This window comes from Biomphalaria glabrata, chromosome 3 (assembly GCF_947242115.1).
Source record: "Biomphalaria glabrata chromosome 3, xgBioGlab47.1, whole genome shotgun sequence".
Lineage (NCBI taxonomy): Eukaryota > Metazoa > Mollusca > Gastropoda > Planorbidae > Biomphalaria > Biomphalaria glabrata.
In genome coordinates, this window is record NC_074713.1 from 4,291,619 (window position 1) to 4,310,412 (window position 18,794).

General features: G+C 33.6%; 2 protein-coding genes across 3 annotated transcripts; one reads left to right on the forward strand and one right to left on the reverse strand.

The window, feature by feature from the left end:
* Positions 1-731: 731 nt before the first annotated feature.
* LOC106068657 (26S proteasome non-ATPase regulatory subunit 8-like) lies at positions 732-8,917 on the reverse strand. The gene is made up of 8 exons (XM_013228115.2): positions 8,759-8,917; positions 6,469-6,541; positions 6,018-6,120; positions 5,708-5,804; positions 4,769-4,867; positions 3,764-3,837; positions 3,328-3,439; positions 732-1,010 (listed from the first exon to the last, which is right to left on the reverse strand). Exons 1-8 carry the CDS (start codon positions 8,867-8,869, stop codon positions 879-881), a joined length of 801 nt encoding a protein of 266 aa, XP_013083569.1. The 5' UTR covers positions 8,870-8,917; the 3' UTR covers positions 732-878.
* Positions 8,918-9,193: 276 nt separating this feature from the next.
* Positions 9,194-18,476, forward strand: LOC106068656 (protein FAM98A-like). 2 transcript variants are annotated; one of them, XM_056022973.1, is made up of 11 exons: positions 9,194-9,384; positions 10,902-11,050; positions 11,409-11,465; positions 12,048-12,125; positions 12,367-12,467; positions 13,559-13,669; positions 13,969-14,163; positions 14,904-15,003; positions 16,345-16,427; positions 17,003-17,090; positions 17,906-18,476. In XM_056022973.1, exons 1-11 carry the CDS (start codon positions 9,347-9,349, stop codon positions 18,343-18,345), a joined length of 1,440 nt encoding a protein of 479 aa, XP_055878948.1. In that variant the 5' UTR covers positions 9,194-9,346; the 3' UTR covers positions 18,346-18,476. The 2 variants fall into 2 exon arrangements, with proteins under 2 accessions (XP_055878948.1, XP_055878949.1); XM_056022974.1 differs by lacking the exon at positions 9,194-9,384 and adding an exon at positions 9,546-9,565.
* The last annotated feature ends 318 nt before the right edge of the window (positions 18,477-18,794 follow it).

The following is an 18,794-nucleotide window of genomic DNA, read 5'->3' on the forward strand; positions in this document are numbered from 1 at the left end:
TCTAAATATTTATTTTTGTATTCTACGTATATCAACTACTTACATGTTATTAAAAATCAGCAGAACATTAATGCTTTATTATCTACTCAGTACCTTGTTGGGCGTTAATGTTTTGAATTGCATTAAAATTGAGTAAAAAGAATTTATATAATAGTCTTGTGAAATCGAACACCAGTTTTACTATGACCCTTGCTCCATAAAATAGTCATATTGTTGATGTCATTTCATCATAAATTCTTGATGTATTTAATCACCCAATTTAAGCAAGCAAGAACATATTAGTTATTAGTCTTTTGGAACTAGGTGTTTGAATATTATTGACGTAAAGATTACTCCAAGGATCGGTTATAGGCCCAGCTGCATGGTTCCTCAGTTCCTTCTAGCAACAAAATAATTTTAGTTGTCTCAAATGTGAGTACTTGGTTATTAAAGAAAATATAATTTTATCATTAAAATTGGAACTCAGAACAATGTTAAGAAATGTATGGAGTACAGATTCAATTATTATTACGAATTAGGTTTCCTTTGTCCATTGAGTAAGTATTCTTGAATTATTGACTCTCAACGCAAACATTGATCAGCTTTGTAATTGTAAATATCTAAGATGCATACTTTATAAGACCACAGTAGGGTAAGAGTTTGAACTCTTTTGTTGTAAGTAAATAAATGAAGAAAATAGTAATTTTGAGATTTTAATTTGTTGTAGTGAAAACAACAACCCAAAAAGTTGATTTGAAAAATTGAAAAAAAAAATTTTTATTCACTTCATATTCATGTTAAAGAGTTTGAAGCACTGTTTTCATCTAATAAATACACAATTCAAAACCAGTGAATATAAACATGTTTGTAAATAGCCAAAGGAAAAAAAAAAACATGGACTAAACAATCATTTCTAATTCCTTGGCATACTCAATAGTTTGCTGTGCTAACAGTTTGGCTGGGATGTTATGATCTGCATACTTAGCTTCCTGGGTAAAATAGAAAAAGTCATTCTCTAGTTTCCATTGTCTCTGGAATAAATAGAAAGGGGAACAAAAATTATAAAGCTACCTCCAGCAACAAAATTCTGTAGCAGATGACTTCTTTTTTTGTGCTACATTACTGCAACAAAATAACAATACCAGTAATGAAAAATCCACAAATGCTCCAAACTTTATAAAACAATTTGTTTTCTATTTGCTTTGTGAACTAGAGTCGTCAATGTAATCTTTTCAACTTAATTACTACTAATAATAATATCTTTATTGTCCACAAGGAAATATGTCTTAAAATGTGTATGTTTGTATGTGTAGCTTCCCTTTCGTGATCGAAGATGAGCATACTTCTCATTTCCTATGTACTCGAAGATGACTGTAAAGTTCAATTCTCGCTTTCTTAAAATGTGTACATTACACATAACATTCTAATTATAGCAAATGAAATACAAGTTCAGACCAGTTTCACTCAAGCATTACATTAGGCATGTTGTTTATATCAGACAAATGGATTATATTGTTACGAATCTTACTATCCGGCTCTATGCAAACTGCACCTTACACCACCAACAGAAAGAACTTGACAACTGAGGGCTCCAAATAACGTAATAGTTTAATGTCAATAAAATAACAGCCAATATTGTACAATTGGCAGCACGTAACACAAGACTGTACAAATATCTCTCCTGTTAATAGCCGTGCCGTCGTATCAACTCTTGCACTAGTCTCTCTGTCTCGTCTCGGACTTGTACTGAGCCGTAGTAACGAACTGTAGATCGGGAAGTTGTAACTGACTCGTCTCTGATACCTTCGCTCTTTATATAGGGTCCCTACCGGCCTTCTAGAACCGGACAGAACGTCGCTCGACCATTCTGGGTGTCAGATGACTACAACCCTCGTGACGCTCCTGAGCTCTGTTCACGACGTCGATCCTTCCCGAACCATCATGTTGATACTCGTCTCGGACGATTGTCGTAACTCGTCACGGTTGACCGCTCGTCTAGCGCTGGCCTGGGGCGATTTGCGTCGGCTGACTACACACACACCACTACCCCCATCTGTGCCACCACCAGGTTTATAACAATATTTAATGCTTTTGATTGCCAGGGGAACAAAATTTCTGTTTCTTTTTTAGTGTATCGTATCTCTTATTAAAATATGGGACATAAATTATGCACCATTTCTCTTCCCCACACTTCCTTCATATTTGGCATACCAGTAAACAAATGTTGTTTTGTATCTTTAACTATTGGAAACACCAGCTGAATGGAGAGGGAGAAACTGCTGTGTGGACATCATTTTCTGTCAATTCTGACCATAGCTAATGTCCAGGCATTCATTTCATTTCTATGAGATGATCCATGGTCGCTGTGCGGTTGATCGAGGTTATAGTTGTAGTAGTCTGTAGTTATGGGTTAGGGTTTCTGCCAAGAATGGCATTGAGTGCTACCAGAAACAGAAATCCTACTCGAATTTTCATGCTTCTTCTTCCAATATAGGGATAAGATCTTAATTGATCGTGTAGATCAATACCTCCCATTCTTCTGTTATATGTGTGACTGGCTTTGGAATCTGAATGTTAACATGCCCTCCTGGTTAGTTGCACAGCTTTTGGTTGACATTGTTGGCTGCTCATTGGTTGACAAGATTAACAGGTTCTTTGTCATGAAAAGCGCAGGTAACCAGGTTTCCAATCTGTCACATCTACATACCTGATTCAGTTGACAATTGAGTTTGAAGTTTTTCAATCATGTGGCCAGCCTTAACAAGAAGGCTTAATGTTGCTCATGAGTTTTTCTTTCAAGCAAGTCCTTTGCTAGTTTGACCTCAGCAATAAAACTTGTCATGATAAAATTTTTTTGTCTAAATACTCCCATGTTGTATACAACCTGATAGCCTAATCCATTAGGTATTGTGACAGTAGATTCACTAGTATACACATTGAAACTAAACTAATAACCATGATGTGGATCAGTGTCACACCACCCTTCCATTTCCCAGGGAGTAGGTTTTTGGAGTTTTTTATTTTTATATATACCACCGTTAGCCACCTGTTTCTAGAAACTGCAGAAATATTCAGTATTTCATTTGTAGACCAATACATATATAATGAGGCCTTTTGTGTATGCAAACATTAAGTCGATCTAAATTAACAGTGTATGCCAAACATTAATTTGACCTAAACGAAAAGCTTTGTCAGAAGCTGTGGCAGGATTCCAGTAGAAATCAGGTTGTTGTTTTTTTGGATGAGATGCTCAGAATACTTATTAGTAACTAGAGCTATAAGACTGCTCTGTAGTGCAGATTAATTCATAAATGGAAAATTATTTAAAGCCTAATTTGTTGTTAATACCTTAGCTGCATATTCTTTCATAAGTTTTGAAGATTCAAAAAACAACATTCTGGCTGCTTCATTTAGACCTATTCTGTTGTAAGCTTTCTCTATACATCCAGCTATTTCATCCCTGCAGAAGGAGGGCAGTAATGTTTTTAATTTTAAAATCAACATTTTAAATAAAACTTTAAAAGTATTTGACTAAGGTAATCATGAAATACTGAGCCATAAATAATAATTGAAAGATGTAATTCAAGAAAAAAAAAATCTAGTATTTAAAAGAAAATGTATCCTATTGTTCTATTATTCCGTGGCTTATGTTTTGCAGGGAAGCTGAATGATTAGTGTTTATTTTCAGTAGCTGATGTTGCAAAATAATTGTAAAATTAAGCTCTTCACACTAAAATTGAAATTTGCCATCATTTTATTCAAAATAATATATTGAATATGTTACCTGATTGTATTGAGAGAAATATCAATGAAGAAATTATAGTTATCTGCAGGAACATTTCTTCTTGCTAAAAATACCTAAAATTAAAATATAATTTTGTTTCATGTAGATATTTAATGATTTGATAATTGGTAACATTTGGTGGAATTAAAGATAGTATAAGATTTGAAAGGGGGTATAGCATTGGTACTGCTAACATTAGGAAAATGAGAGAAAAAATACAGGAGGAAAATGGGAGTAACTATGTGAATAGAAATATAGGATACCGGTACCACAGTTGAGGACAGGTTGTGAGATGTTTACAAAAGTAACTTTGTTTACCTAGAGAAACAAATATACAGCTAACAGACATGTGTTATTTCACATTATTGAATAGTTATTGTTCATTACACATTCCAAAGGACTATCAATGCCAGGGGTGAAAAAGGGGATAAGCTTCCACTTTCCAAGAAATGCTCCCATGGCTTGTGTCTCTTAATGCCTCTGACAGTCAAATCCAGCTCCTGGCCTTCACATGTGATTTTCCCAAAAATCCAGCGGAACCTATTCTTACAAACTGACAGGAGAAGGGATGAAAGGCGGAACACTGGCACCTAAAAACCAGTTTAGCTTCGTGTTGATGGAGCACATCAGCCTGAATAATGCAACCCATCTAAGAGAAGGAAAACTCTGACTCCAAACATCCACATTGTGGCGATACTCCACCGTGTGGGTATCGGGGCTTGGAAATGACCAAGAGTAATAATAACCACACTGCCTTTCCACTTGCAATTCATTTCACTAAAGCGAATAATAGTGGAGCTTCCCCCTGCAGATAGATTTTATGGCTTACAAAGTTTGTTTTTTTAAATATCAATCCAGATTATTAGTTCAATTACCTTTAAAAATAAACGAATAAATAAATAGCTCCATTGCACAAGATGTACCCGTTATATATAATAAATCAGTATTCTGTTGGTTTAGTAATGTCATGAAAAAAATTGCTGTACAAATTGAAAAAATAGTTACCTTATTATAACTTCCCTCCATCAGATACTGTTCCATGCTGACTGGATGTTTGATGTAAATGTTATTTTGAATTTCTTTTACAGGCAAACGCTCCAATTCCTTAACATTAAAACAAGTCGAAGATTCTTAAAACTCTAAATATTTTTGTAGATGAGCTTACTAAGATAATGTGTTAAAAAATTTCTTTAATCGCATGTTTGAAGAGTGCATAGTTTCATTAAAATCATTGTAATAAATCTAGATTTTAAAAATTTTAGAATGATATCCCCCCTCCCCCCCCCCCCAAAAAAAAAAAAAAAAAAACATAGGTAGCAACTAAAAATATTTTTTTAAAAATAATTTTATTTAAACATTTGATATTGTACTACAATTATACACAAAGGAAAAAAATTATTTTTAAATGTTCAGATGTGCAAATATAAAATGAACTAAATCTTTGATGAAAAACATCCAAGTGTTGTGAAGTGTGTGTGTGTGTGTGTTATTCTGAAGCCATCATGTGTAAAATTATAGCAGATACTTTGTTTGTATAGACTAATCAGATTTTAATGTAACCATGAGCAAGTCCACCAAAGTTGAGATTATACATAGGGTAGTGAAAGTTGACTTGAGAGAGATATTTCATTGAAATCTGTGTATATATTGTTTGTTAATAAAAATAACATTCTTTTTTGTTTGAAAAGAAGTTTCTTCAAGTTTGGCATTTAGAGTTAAACACCCCTACAATAGTTTAGTCAGACTAGCCATTTGGAGCTACAAACTGTGTAGAGTATAAGCACCAGGTAAATATTACTGTGTAAATGACTCACTTATTTTCTCCTGTTAGTGTTAATTCCTGTTTAACTCAAGAAGTAAACTATAAACTATTATATACTACACATTTTATGCAATGATTATCATGCTTAACATCAGCTAATAAAAAAAAAGAAGTAAGCTTACAGTATGAAATTCAGCTAATCTGTTCTGAGAAAGAAGACATAGTAAGTTCAGTCCAAGAAGCTGAAACTTATAGGGAGACTCTGGAAGATTATTTCTGCTGGAGAAAAAGAAAACAAAGTCTTTTTAATAAAAAAGTACAAAGGATCTCATTATCAATATCAATTTCACTGCAAATCTAGGCTAAATCTATGTATTTTTTCAATGTAAACAATTTTATATTATTATTTTATCTCTTCTTATACATTTTTTTTTGCTTCCCATAATTAACAATAAGATTTACTATATTTTCATATACATGAAATTTAATTACTTGTAGTCCATATAATAGCATTTCAACTGTGCCATATATCTTTCAAAAGATGGTATGTCTTTACTAGCAATTGACCACAGTGCTCCAATTTCCAAAATGTCACCTACAAACAAAAAAAAAATAACCCATATTAAATAATGAAAAAAAAAAGGGAATACTTTATTATATGCATCATAAAGAATGTAGAAAATTATGTGTGCATTCTCTCAAATGGAAGATCCTTTGTAGATAATGTGAAAAAAAAAAGTTGTAGAATACATTCATATTAAGAAACAAAAATAGTAAAATAACTTTTAATTCATTACAGAAAATTTGCCATTTAAAATGCTTATGATGCAGCTTGCGAAGTGTACAAGGCTAATAGGATAACAAGTTAATTTGTGGTTTCACTTATAATAAATACATTAATTGTCAACTCTGGTAATGACTGACATGAGTTATGGTTACTTACGGGCAATAAGAAGGACATGTTGTTCTACCTGAATCTCATTATTTGGTAAAAATTGCACTTGTGTTAAAGCAATCTAGTAGAAAAATATATCAAAACAGTCGTGTAAAAACTTAAAATATTTCTTTTTAAAAAACAAACAAGATCTACAACATACTAAAGAAAAAGACAAGAATTTGAGTTCATTTAAAACTTTTCATCTGCATGGTTTTTAAATATATAGGTCAGTTACTTAGACTACTCTGTAATAAGGCAAAAAGAGAGAAAAAAAAAAAAAATATCTATGACCAAAAGAATTGAAAATGCCTCCGCAGCCATGGCAAAACTCTCAAAATGAGTCAGAAAATGCCACATTTACAATTTCAAACAAAATGCTAGCCTATATTGCCTGTCTTGTGAGTACTTTGCTATGTATGATGGTCAACATACATGTACCGAGGGCATAGAATGAATACTTTCCATATGCACTGCTTATGACACACCATGCATATTTCCTGGATAGATCATAAGTATGTCACTAACCAGGAATTGTTGAAATTGGCCAATACACACAGTATCTATGTATACACTATTGTGTGGGCATGGGATTTTCGAACAGTATGGAGACAGACTCTATGTGCTGGTAAAAAAAGAGAGAAAAAGAAATGAGCTGGTAAAGAATGTTTCCCTATAATGAAAGCTTCAAGTCAGGTTTATTCTCAAGCATGTACTGTGGCAAAGTTTGATACTCCAGAATTAGTTTGTTTCATCAGATTCTGCCTTGATTCAAGCATGTACTGTGGCAAAGTTTGATATTCCAGAATTAGTTTGTTTCATCAGATTCTGCCTTCATTTAAGCAGAGGGAAACAACACAAGTACCAGTAATTGGGAGAGTAGTGAGCAGGGTTTCAATCTGTGATCATCAAAATGACATTCCAGAACACATATCAGATGACCAGGCAGCCATAAAAATAAATTATCTATAGATATAGTCTATATTGTTACGATCCTCTCTCCTAATCAGGCCTTCTGTAAAAACTGCTAAAACACATCAAGAACTTGACAACAAGGCTCCAAATAATCTGGTACTTTAATAATGAGTGAATAAGTAGATAACAGCCAATACTAGACAATTGGCATCAAACACATCAACAACTAAAATGTCACTCTGTACATCACCGTACAAAACTCTACTGTCTCTCTTTCTGGACTTGTATATCAACACCTGAGGACTCAACCAGGACCGACTTCATGGCCGACTAACAGTCCCGGTCTCGACGCTCTCCAGTCTTGAACTGCCGCTTTCCTACACACTGTGTCTCTCGTACACGCAGGCTTTTGATCACATGACCATAACATTGGTCATCATCGTGTAATTGTAGTACTGTCCCTTGTCCATGGCCCCGCTGACCTGAGTGATTCACGTGTGTGTCAGCTGAGCCTATAGTTAACCCTTTTGCACCGCCAATAGGGTTATAACAATATTATACATTAGGTTATATCTCTACCTCTAAAAAACTACTTGCAATTCAGTACAACAAGGATAAATTTAGTCATTAGTCACAATGTACTTTCTACTGTCTAGATTCTAGATCTATCTATACTATAATGTAATGTCTATTATTATAGTATTATAGATCTAGATTTTCTAAATCATATCTAATAATAAGGTTGTCTGTAGTCACTAGATTTAGATCTAGACTAGATGACTAGATCTATATTTAGATCACACTATTGACTATACTATACTAGAGTGACTAGACTCACTAGAGTTCACTAGAGATATGCTGACTTGAGTCTAGAACGTTTAAGTTTAATCCTGATGAATATGAATAGTCAATTAGTCACTGTAACAGTTATAGTGTAAGTGTATGTTGTCGACTAAAGTCTAGTGACACAGGCACAGTAAACACTCACACAGTGATAGATCTAGTGTCAATCATGAATGCATGATGATTATTTATTTTATTATTTACACTTACTTACACATTTTTCAACCCATTCTGGCATTCTCATTCCGGGCCTTTATGATTATCAGTAGTGTCTCAGTAAACTTTTTCTTTTACTTGTATTTGTATCATTATTTTTATTATAAAATTATCATCATTCCCTAAATGATCATGATCATGATGATGCAGATGGATCTGACTATTCGATTCGGTCTATATTACTATAAGACTCTATTCTGACTGACTCAGACACTCAACTCAGTCTCAGTCACTCACAGTGACTGGCCTGACCCTCAGCCCTGTCATTCCATTTATATGATCTGTAAAGGCACTAGGAAAAATCAATCTAGTTAAAGTTATTTACCTTAAGTTTCGTCAGAAGTTCACCCGACTTCACTAAATTTGGTGGTTTGGACTCCCAAACGCGCTTTAAGTTTTGATAGAGTGTTATGATTTCTTTCATGTTGTCACCCATTTTGAGATCATCAATAGCGTTGAGTCAGCTCTAACTTTTTAATAAACTTTCAGATAGAGTTGCCTCCGCAACAAGGTTTAATAAGTAGTCTATTACAAAATTAGATTGTTATATCTTGATTTGATTTAATCTCAGTGCAGTGTAAAATGTAAAAAAAAAATCTCTGTCTATGTATTTTAATTTTATACTTTTTTTAATGGAAAATATGAGGGTACTTTGAGAAAAGCAAATCGATGAATTCAAATCTAGATCTAGATTTAGTCGGTATTGTAATTGTTCATTAAGGGGGAAAAAAACACCTGGCATATTTTGTTTGTTTTCTTTAGAGTACAGCCCCTTGGAATTATAACAGTATTGCGTTAAGACTTAGTTTACATAATTTACATATCATAAATAGATTTCATAATAATTCTACCGGCACTAGTCTAGATCTAGTTAGTAGATCTAGATCTAGATTAGATATAAAAGGTTGAAAAGATGGAGAATGATATCTTAGATTCACTGGAAGACCTTGGGTATGCTTTGTGAAGTTTGTGGCTTTAGACTTTACTGACTTTAGACACTTTTAAGTATTTAATACTATTTAAGTAAGTGACTTGTCTTTAGTTTAGTCAGTCTGTGAGTCTACAGTTAACTCTACTACCAGTACTAGTGACAGAGTGGCAGCTGGCACTCTTAGTGTCTAGTCTAAGTCTAGTAATAACTTAATAAGTCTAGTACCTCTACTCTACTACTGAGACTCAGTCTACTCTACTCAACTCTAGACCCTGTCATAGTCATCTTAAACTTAAATCTTGTTACTTGTTTATTCTTATACGAATACTCATACTCTACTCTTACTAAGTCTTACTAGATCTAAGTCTTAGTCTTAAATTTATTAATTAATTATACTACTTATAGCTAAGTTAAGTATCATTCATTGAATCATTCATTGCATGTGCATGATTAAATCTAGATTCTTAGACTTAGTGACTCTGTTTCAATTTCTTGTTAAAATTATAAATTTTATATAAATTATAATTACACCAGTTATGACACGAGGCTGTGACAAAGGTTTGTTGGTGAATGCCTGGAGCCTGTCCATATTGTCAGTTGTTACTCTCTGCACCATACAAAAGAACTGTTGTCTCGTTTGTCTGAAAAATTATCTTTTATTGTGTAGGGACAGTGCTTTTGACTGCCAGAACAGCTCCAGGACGTTAAAAGCTGGCTGGTGTTTTGATCAGAGTGTATTGTGGGAGTCTAATGTGTATAGAGGAAGAGTGAGAGTGTAAAGTGTATAGAGGAGGAATGAGAGTCTAATGTGTATATATGAGGAGTGAGAGTGTATTATGGGTAGTGAAGGAGTGAGAGGAATGTGTAAAGAGGAGTAGTGAGAGTCTAATATGTAAAGAGGAGTAGTGAGGGTATAATGTGTAAAGAGGAGGAGTGAGAGTCTAATTGTTAAGAGGAGGAGTGAGGGTCTAATATGTATAGAGGAGGAGTGAGAGTCTAATATGTTAAGAGGAGGAGTGAGGGTGTATTGTGTATAGAGGAGTGAGGGTGTATTGTGTATAGAGGAAGAGTGAGGGTGCATTGTGTATAGAGGAGTAAAAATGTAATGTGCCTGCAGAGGAACAATATTCTCATGAAGAAACAGATCACAGTTCCATGAAGAGACAGATCACAGTTCCATGAAGAAACAGATAATAGTTCCATGAAGAAACAGATCACAGTTCCTACTGTTTACGCAATTATTCTCTAGATCTTGTCTGTATTGTTTGTGTTAAACAATGTGTGTGTGTTTATGTACATACATAGATAAAGCAGTGAACTGATATTTCAATTGTTCAAAACTGTTTTAACTTTACAGTTATGTAACCATGTGTGGAAAGAGTATTTTACAGCTTACATACATTTATATACCAAGTATTTATTAACATAATGTACAAATTTGTATTATTAGAATTTATGCATTATAATTAGAAAGTATTGCAATATAGAATTAAACATTCTTTATATTAAATTAATTTTTCTTTAAACTGTGGTCCAGGTATGATGGCCCTCTTCTGGATGAGAAATTATTAGCGGATGCCTTGGCTTCTGGTGCAAAATCTGTAGCATATACCCAACTTGTGGAATGGGCAGTTTCACTTTTAGCAAGTTTTTACAACATTGACTCTAAAGTGTCTGCTATACAAGGTAAACTCAATGACTGAGTACTTTTACTTTTCTCAACTAAAGGCATTAGTGTAGCATTTTCAAATATATAGTTTATAGGCATTGGTGTAGCATTTTCAAGTATATAGTTTATTACACAACTCTACTTAAGGTATATTAGAAAGTTTAGACCTGGTTTTCAGAGGCTCATGTAATTTAAGAGTTTTGGCTAACTTAAAAATAAAATTGACTAAATAGTGTTCAAATAAAAATTAGTACAGATTAATAAAATAGTGTATGGTACATTTTTTTAAAAATATATATCGCTATAAAAAAAATAAATTTATATGAGTACCGGTACATGCAAATGACATATTGTGCCGTATATCTTTCTATTCAGGACCTTCTGATTCAGAACACTTTTTAATGGAGTTAAGTGGCTTTTTAAGAGAATTTGGTAAGTAAACCAGTTAGTTACCTATCATGGTGGGCTTGAGTATGAATCACTTCTCTAGATGAGTTGTGTTAGTTGAGCCCCTAAATGCAGCATAGAAACCCAGATTACACCCCACCCCCAACTGGTCCACAAATGAGACTGGAGCATAGTGCACTGAGTATGCTATAAGAATGAAAATTGTGCTAAATTAAAAAAAAAAGATAAAGAAAAGTAAAAAAAAAAAAAAAAAAAAATAGATAATAAAAAAGAAAAAAAGAGAAAGAAAACTAAAAAAAAAATTAAGAAAATAAAGATAGAAAATGAAAAAAAGAGAGAATGAAAATTTAACAATAGATAGTGAAAGAATAGTAAAAAAAAAAGATATAGAAAGAAAAGAAGGTAGAGAAAGAAAATTTAATTTCAATAATGATAAAAAATTCTGATTAATGCAACCTATTTTTATCCTATTTTTTTTCTCTTGGCTTAGAAGCATAAGACATTTCTTTTGGATGTCATAGGTTCACATTTAACCACTTTGCTTAGTCTCAAAAGCATGTTACAGAAAGTGGTTATTAGTGGTCAAATGTTTACATCTTTTTGCAGCTTGTCCCTACAGTGTTTTGACTGAAGGACCCATTGACAAAAGACTTGCTACTAAAAATGCATGTTTACAACTTTTAGGTAGGTTTACAATTGTTTAAAGCATCTCAGTTATTAGTATATGTTTCTTTCATGTACTGATATTTTAGAAAAAAAAATATTTTTATTCATACCATTTATTCTCTATTCTATTGTGACTCAGTCCTTGCAGTGTTTGAGCATTATATAATGTTATCATTCAGCTGATATTTTAGGACTAATATTTTATTTGAAACAGCCTTCAAATGTCAATTATATATACTTTTTACAATTGTTTGCACAGATTACCTGCTTACAGAGTTGGCAAGTGCCAAAATTTTAGCAGTAAAGAAACCTGCTATGTTAGCAACTCTGTCAACTGGCTCCAATGTTGTAACCGAAAAGGTGTGTATGCAAATTAATGATCTTTTTCAACAACAAATAGATTTAATAGTTGTCTTCAAAGGCTATGTTATAAATATTAGAAAAAGAAACTGTAATAGAAGATTCAACCAATATAAATGCTTAACTCACTAAATATTATTTTTGGTTTTAAAAAGTAGTGACAAACAGTCATGAAAGGACTATGTCATGGAAAGAGATGAATACCTAGACATTAACTATGGTCGAAGCGATGTCACTCAAAAAACAGTTTCCCCCCTCTTAACACAGCATAGGAATAGCAAGTGCCATTACAGTTTGAGATCAAAGGCATTGCAGGCTCTTCAAGTGTAAAGCACTGTGTTCTGTAAACTGCCTAAGGGTGTCCAGCTCTTGATTTTTTCTTAGGATTGACTCATGACACCTTTCCCATTCTTGGAATAGCTGCAAGGCTATTTAAAAAAAACTACTTTAAAATATAGAATAGTGAGTCTAATTTTTTTAAAACATATACTTTTAAAACAAAAACAAGCTTTGAAAATACTAATTTTCCTGATTAGGCCCTATACAATGAGGTTTCTGCCCTTAATAAATAAAAAGCTACACACAACCAACAAGACATGAGCTTTTTTATATAAGAGTGAGAGTTTAAAAATGGCTGGTAACTTCCAATGGAATCTTACCACATTATTAATCTACCATGAACACGGCTCTCTATCACATTAGTAGTTATTGGGTAACAAAATGGATAGAACCTATAGAAATTATCATCAATAAATTCGTCTCCAAAAAGCCAATCTGATTGTCTGTGCTTATACAATCCCATGTGATGACCCAGTTTTGTTTCTTGCCCCTTTTATTAGCCTTTTTTTTTTTTTCCCCTGAAATGTTTGTTTTAAACAACATTCATAATGTGATGGGGGGGGGGTGCTGTAGCAATTTTCTACTCTCTTATTTAATATGTATTTTAATCATTACTCTTCTACTTTCAAAATATCAGAATTCATAGACAGTCATAAAGTTTTGGTAAGGCAATATTTACTCATTTCCTTTGACTTTTTTTTTTTGGTCAATCCTCCAATGACTTAACTACTTTAGTCTATTATTCTTGACAGAGTGAATCTGATATTGCCAAACATTTGAAGGAGGCACTGATGGCTCTGAAGTTTCCTAAGCCACCAGATAACATTACATCATTTGATCTTTTCACCAAACTGGAAAACAAGGTATGACACAAACTTATCCAAGCTTTTGCTTTTGATCAAACAAAATTGAATATAGTATTTTCATGAGCTTTTAAGAGCAATGAATTATTTTGTGTCCATTATGTTGACTATTGCATACTTTAATTACAAATTATTTTTGAAGGCATGCAAGTTGTTTGCTCTAATTATGTATAGTTATTTGTAATGTACAATCTTAAAACAAATTATCCTCATGGATAATAAAGCTTATTATTATATCTTAATCTTTTGTAAATTTACTTACTTACTATTTACTTAAGTATTTTATTTTTCTCCTCTAGTTGAAAGGCTTAATGTCACAAAATCCTGAGTTAGCAGGCAAGCCACTTCTCAAAGTGCGTATGTCTGACCAACAGTGGGCTCAGATACTTGAAATCAATGCATATCTATCAGAGGAGTATAGACTTAGACGTGAAATGCTGCTAAAAAGACTTGATGTTACAATTCAATCATTCAATTGGTCTGAAAAAGCTAAGGCAGGCTGCTTTTTTTTTACTAGTAGTGACAGCAAATTGTAGAAGTTTCAGAAATCATTTTGGTAAAATGTAATTCCTTAATTTGTTTATTTTGGCTATATTGATTTTGAGATAACACAATAGTCTTCACACTTGTTTTTTCGGATATTCCTTCAGATCCAGGGGATGGCAGTGGGAAAGTTAGAACCTGGGACTATTGAGACCACCAAACAACCCCCTCTCTATCCATTTTTATAACACACATCATAGGGGTGCGTGTTTGCTATACAACAATGCAACGACAAAAACACCCGTTGCAGATCGAAAACAAACTTATTTACATGTCTGACACCCTCCAACCTAACGGGATCAACAACCAGCACACTTTTATTTAATATGCGATGGGCACTAACACTACGGTACCCCCTTTCCCCATTCATCTTTGCCTGACATCTCCACCCCCTTCCGTTTTCCCGCGCTTTTACACTTGCGTAGCTCATTTCTTTTCTGCCTCGATAGAGAACAACATCGGACAGATAAGTTAACTTAAGACTATTTTGTGTTAATTGTTTGTTTTTTGTTTTTGTTTTGTAGCTGACGAAGGCCTCGTGGCCCAAACGTCCTTTGTTTTACTTGGTCCGTCAGGGTTACATATATGCATGTTTTTCGTGCTTCTACAAGCGTGTGTGAGTTTTATGTTTGTCTTTTTTTTTCAGCAAAGAGAAACATGAATCTAAGTTATACTATTTGTTTCTATTCAGAACAATGAAAATAAAATAGCTGAAGTGTACCAGCCTATTAGGAAAATGCTGATTGCTAAAAATGATGTGACTCTTGCTCACATTCTTGCTGCTAGAGATGGTAAGTTCTGAGTTTAATTTCTGTTCAGATTATAGTTAACTTGGGCTGTGTCAAATATAATAGCTTAGACCAGCGGTTCTCAACCTTTTATGCTCGGTGACCCCTTTTTAGAATCCCCAAATCTGCCGCGACCCCCACACACACATACATCAGTAAAGGAATAGACAATAACAATCCATATTTTCAATGGTCTTAGGCGACCCCTGGCAAATCGTCATTCGACCCCCAAGGGGGTCGCGACCCACAGGTTGAGAACCCCTGGCTTAGACTCTCTTCATTCTTCCTCTTTCTCATTTTTATGTTTGAGCGTTCAGATGACTAGACCAATATATGAGATGACCTGTGCAGTGGTTTCCAAATTAGACAATCTCCAAATAGTTTTCTTTCTATTGAGGTGTTTTTGGGCCAGTGTCTTGTTCTGGCCTCTTTTTAAAGAATGCACTCTCTTCATGAGTGGAAAGAAAAGGATTGGTAGATGGAAGTCTGGAAATTTCTGAAACTGGCAACAAAGTTGATAGTGTCATGATAATAATGTGAATGTCATTGATTCAATCCCCATACTGGCCATTTTTGTTTTCAATGACAATCACATCTGATCTGAACAAATCTGATCAAATGCTGATCAGATCCATTCCTAATTGGATCCAATCTGATGATATTTAATTTGATTTTAGTAAAGCTGATCTGATCAAATTCAATCTAATTTGATCAGATCCAATGAGTAGAATGAAACATCATAGACCACTGTCATCCGTTTCATAAAGTAGGAATGTTTTTTAAAAATCTTTTTTTTAATTACTTCTTTATTTTTATGTCACTGATAAGTTGGCGCTTTCATCAGAGTTGTGTGCACTTTTACATTTATATTTGAATGTTTTATGATTGAATTAAAATGAAACTTGCTCGCAACACTACTGCATAATTCAATTAATCACTTAACATAAAAATTTTGAACTCAGGTGCTTATTTTTAATAATAAAAATTATTCTTATTGTTCACTTAAAATTTAAGGTATTTGTTTGAAATGTTCTAAAAAGAGCTTTGCTTTTTTTTTTTTTTTTTATTTGTTGTTTTTTCACAATAATCCACAAATTCTACCCATTTTTAAAGAAAACTTTCTTAACCAGTAGTCTGACCAAACACATCAGTGTTTCTTCAGTATTCTCCCTAATGCTTAAAAAAAAAAAAGCAAACCCACATCAAGTTAAAAGTTTCTTAGATCAAACAAACTAAAAATGTTCCAAAATTCCCAAATCCTTGACATTACATGAAGTCTAAGCTTAAATTATTTTATGCTTTTATTGCTGTCTTCTCTAATTAAAAAAATTTTGTTTCCTTAAGATTTGACAAGACTTCAAAAAACCAGCAGTGGTGAGGCCAGAGAAAGAACAAAATGTGCAATAAACAAAATTCTTATAGGAAAAGTAAGTTTTTTAATTTTTTAATGAGAGTGATTCTGAACAAGGATAGTAACGTAACTGTTTGGGTTTAATAAGTTTCCATAATCATTTTTGTTAAGACAGAAAGCTGTATTAGACTTTTTATATGAATAATGTGGCCACTACAATTACCTTTATATCTAAAGCAATGATGCTCAATGTTTTTCGGCAAGCAGACCATACAAATTTCTCATACACATATCATTGGCAATGTGGATAAAAAAGTTTTAAGCGACCAGATAACATCTTGTCACATTCCAAATATGGCCTGCAGTTGACATCACTCATTTATGCCATTCAACCATGTCATCATAAGTGGGCACACACAATCAAAGTTCTTGACAAAAGCTTTTCACATTAGTGTATTTAAGTCGGCCCACTCCTCTTCAAGCATCCATTCCTGTGACCCTTTTTTTTTTGCATGCTCCCTCAGTGACACCTCTCAGCCATAATGTCCCATCGAAAAACAAATCCTGATACCTGCTTCATTGACTTTTGAAACAGTAAAAGTGTAATCATTTTTAGCAAAGGCAATTGTGTTGTATTTTTTTTTATTCTAGGTTCCAGATCGTGGTGGAAGAGCTTGGGAACTGGAACCGCCACCACCAGAAATGCCTGCTTTTACCAAAAGAGATGCTGGATCTCAAGGTGAGGATTTGTTGTTGTTTTTTTTTTTAAAGAATCTTTTAATTACATTTTTTTACCCACTTTAGGTGTAAAGCACAGTGAGACTGTAAGACATTGAGGTGATAATTTTTTTTTTATGAGTTTTCATAAAACAAAGGATGCTTCAAAAACTGAGACAATCATTCCTATTATATTAAGAGATTGAGAAAGTGAGTGTTTCGTATAAAAGTATGTGTTAATTGTACTGTTACTAATCCCAGTTTTAGCTGTAAGAGGTGTGGCAGTGTGCTAAGTGTTAGTATTTCAAACCGAGGGGTCTCAAGTTTGAATCCAAATAAAGACTAGGTTTTTAAACATAAATATCCACCCAACTTTAATGGGTTCCTGACATATGTTGGGGGAGAAAATATTGTTGGTGGTTTTGCTGGCTTATGACACCCTCGTTAACCATCAGCCATCAAAACATGAACATTTCATCTTCTGCCCCCATAGATTGCTAGGTCTAAAAGTGGTACCTTTACTTTCATTTTATTACTAATATTAGGTTGTAATGATCTTGTATTAAGACTTGTGCAAGGTCAGAAACTGTTGAAAATAACAGATTTGTACAAGCTGAGAAAATGAAATTGGATGTTTCAGTAAATACTCTGCCTAAGTTCTTTATTCAGCTTGTCTAAAATTACCCTTGCCTTGAATGCAGACAAAATTTTCTTAGCCTGAAACTTCTATCCACTTTTTTCTCCAAGTATCCTTATGATACAAATTGATTAATTTATCAATAAATTATTTAATGATAGTTTAAATTCTACTTTGTTCTGTCTACATTTTTTCCACAGGCTCAGCCAGAGGAGGAAGAGAAGGTGGCAGGGGTGGTGGTGGTGGATCCCGTGTTCAAGGATCTTGGGGTGATACTCAAGGCAAGGATGTTGGGGGAAACTGGAATCAGGGAGGAGGTGGATATCATCAAGGAGGAGGTGGATATCACCAAGGAGGCGGTTATCAACAAGGTGGATACCAACAGCAGGGAGGAGGCTATCAGAGAGGGGGACAAGGAGGGTATCAACAGGATAATTACTCACACAGAGGAGGCTACCAAGACAATTATCAGGGTGGAGGAAGTTATCAACAGGGAGGATATTCTCAGAGAGGGGGACAAGGAGGCTATCAACAGGATAATTACTCACAAGGAGGAGGCCACCAAGACAATTATCAGGGTGGAGGAGGTTATCGGAGTGGTGGAAGGGGAAGCGGCAGAGGTGGAAGAGGAAGGCATTAAATCCATTTTTATTGTTTACTTACTTTCTGTATTTTGACTTGTTTTTTTTTTTCTTTCCCCACAAAATATCTTCCCACTTGAAAATTGTATTTAAAAATGTGTTCTAAATAAAATAAAGACATGTCAACACATTTTTGACTTTTAGGTTTCTCTTTGTGGATAAGGACTAGTGTGTTTTTATGTATTTTACCTTTGGTCTACTCAGTGTTAATTTTGTCATTCATTAATTAAATCTAAAAAGAGAATGAAATGAAAACAACACAGCTATGTAACTTTGTACAGTTTTGCATGATTAGTAACAATGGTTTGGGCTAACCTTGTAGATATGTTTTTAAGAGAAATGTTTAACTGTCATTAATGAGTTAAAGGAAACTTTTGGAATAGAAGATTTCTACTAGGCAATCTTATATTTTTGAAAGGCAATAGACAAGCAAAAGTTGATATAGTTT

Bases quoted from the DNA above. Each gene is read 5' to 3' on its own strand.
- LOC106068657 (XM_013228115.2), bottom strand. From the start codon at position 8,869: ATGGGTGACAACATGAAAGAAATCATAACACTCTATCAAAACTTAAAG. The intron at 6,121-6,468 runs GTAAGTAACCAT...TTTTGTTTGTAG, and splicing joins ACATGTCCTTCTTATTGCCC to GTGACATTTTGGAAATTGGA. The intron at 4,868-5,707 runs GTAAGCTTACTT...TTTAATGTTAAG, and splicing joins GATTAGCTGAATTTCATACT to GAATTGGAGCGTTTGCCTGT.
- LOC106068656 (XM_056022973.1), top strand. From the start codon at position 9,347: ATGGAGAATGATATCTTAGATTCACTGGAAGACCTTGG. The intron at 9,385-10,901 runs GTATGCTTTGTG...ACTGTGGTCCAG, and splicing joins GATTCACTGGAAGACCTTGG to GTATGATGGCCCTCTTCTGG. The intron at 11,051-11,408 runs GTAAACTCAATG...CTTTCTATTCAG, and splicing joins TAAAGTGTCTGCTATACAAG to GACCTTCTGATTCAGAACAC.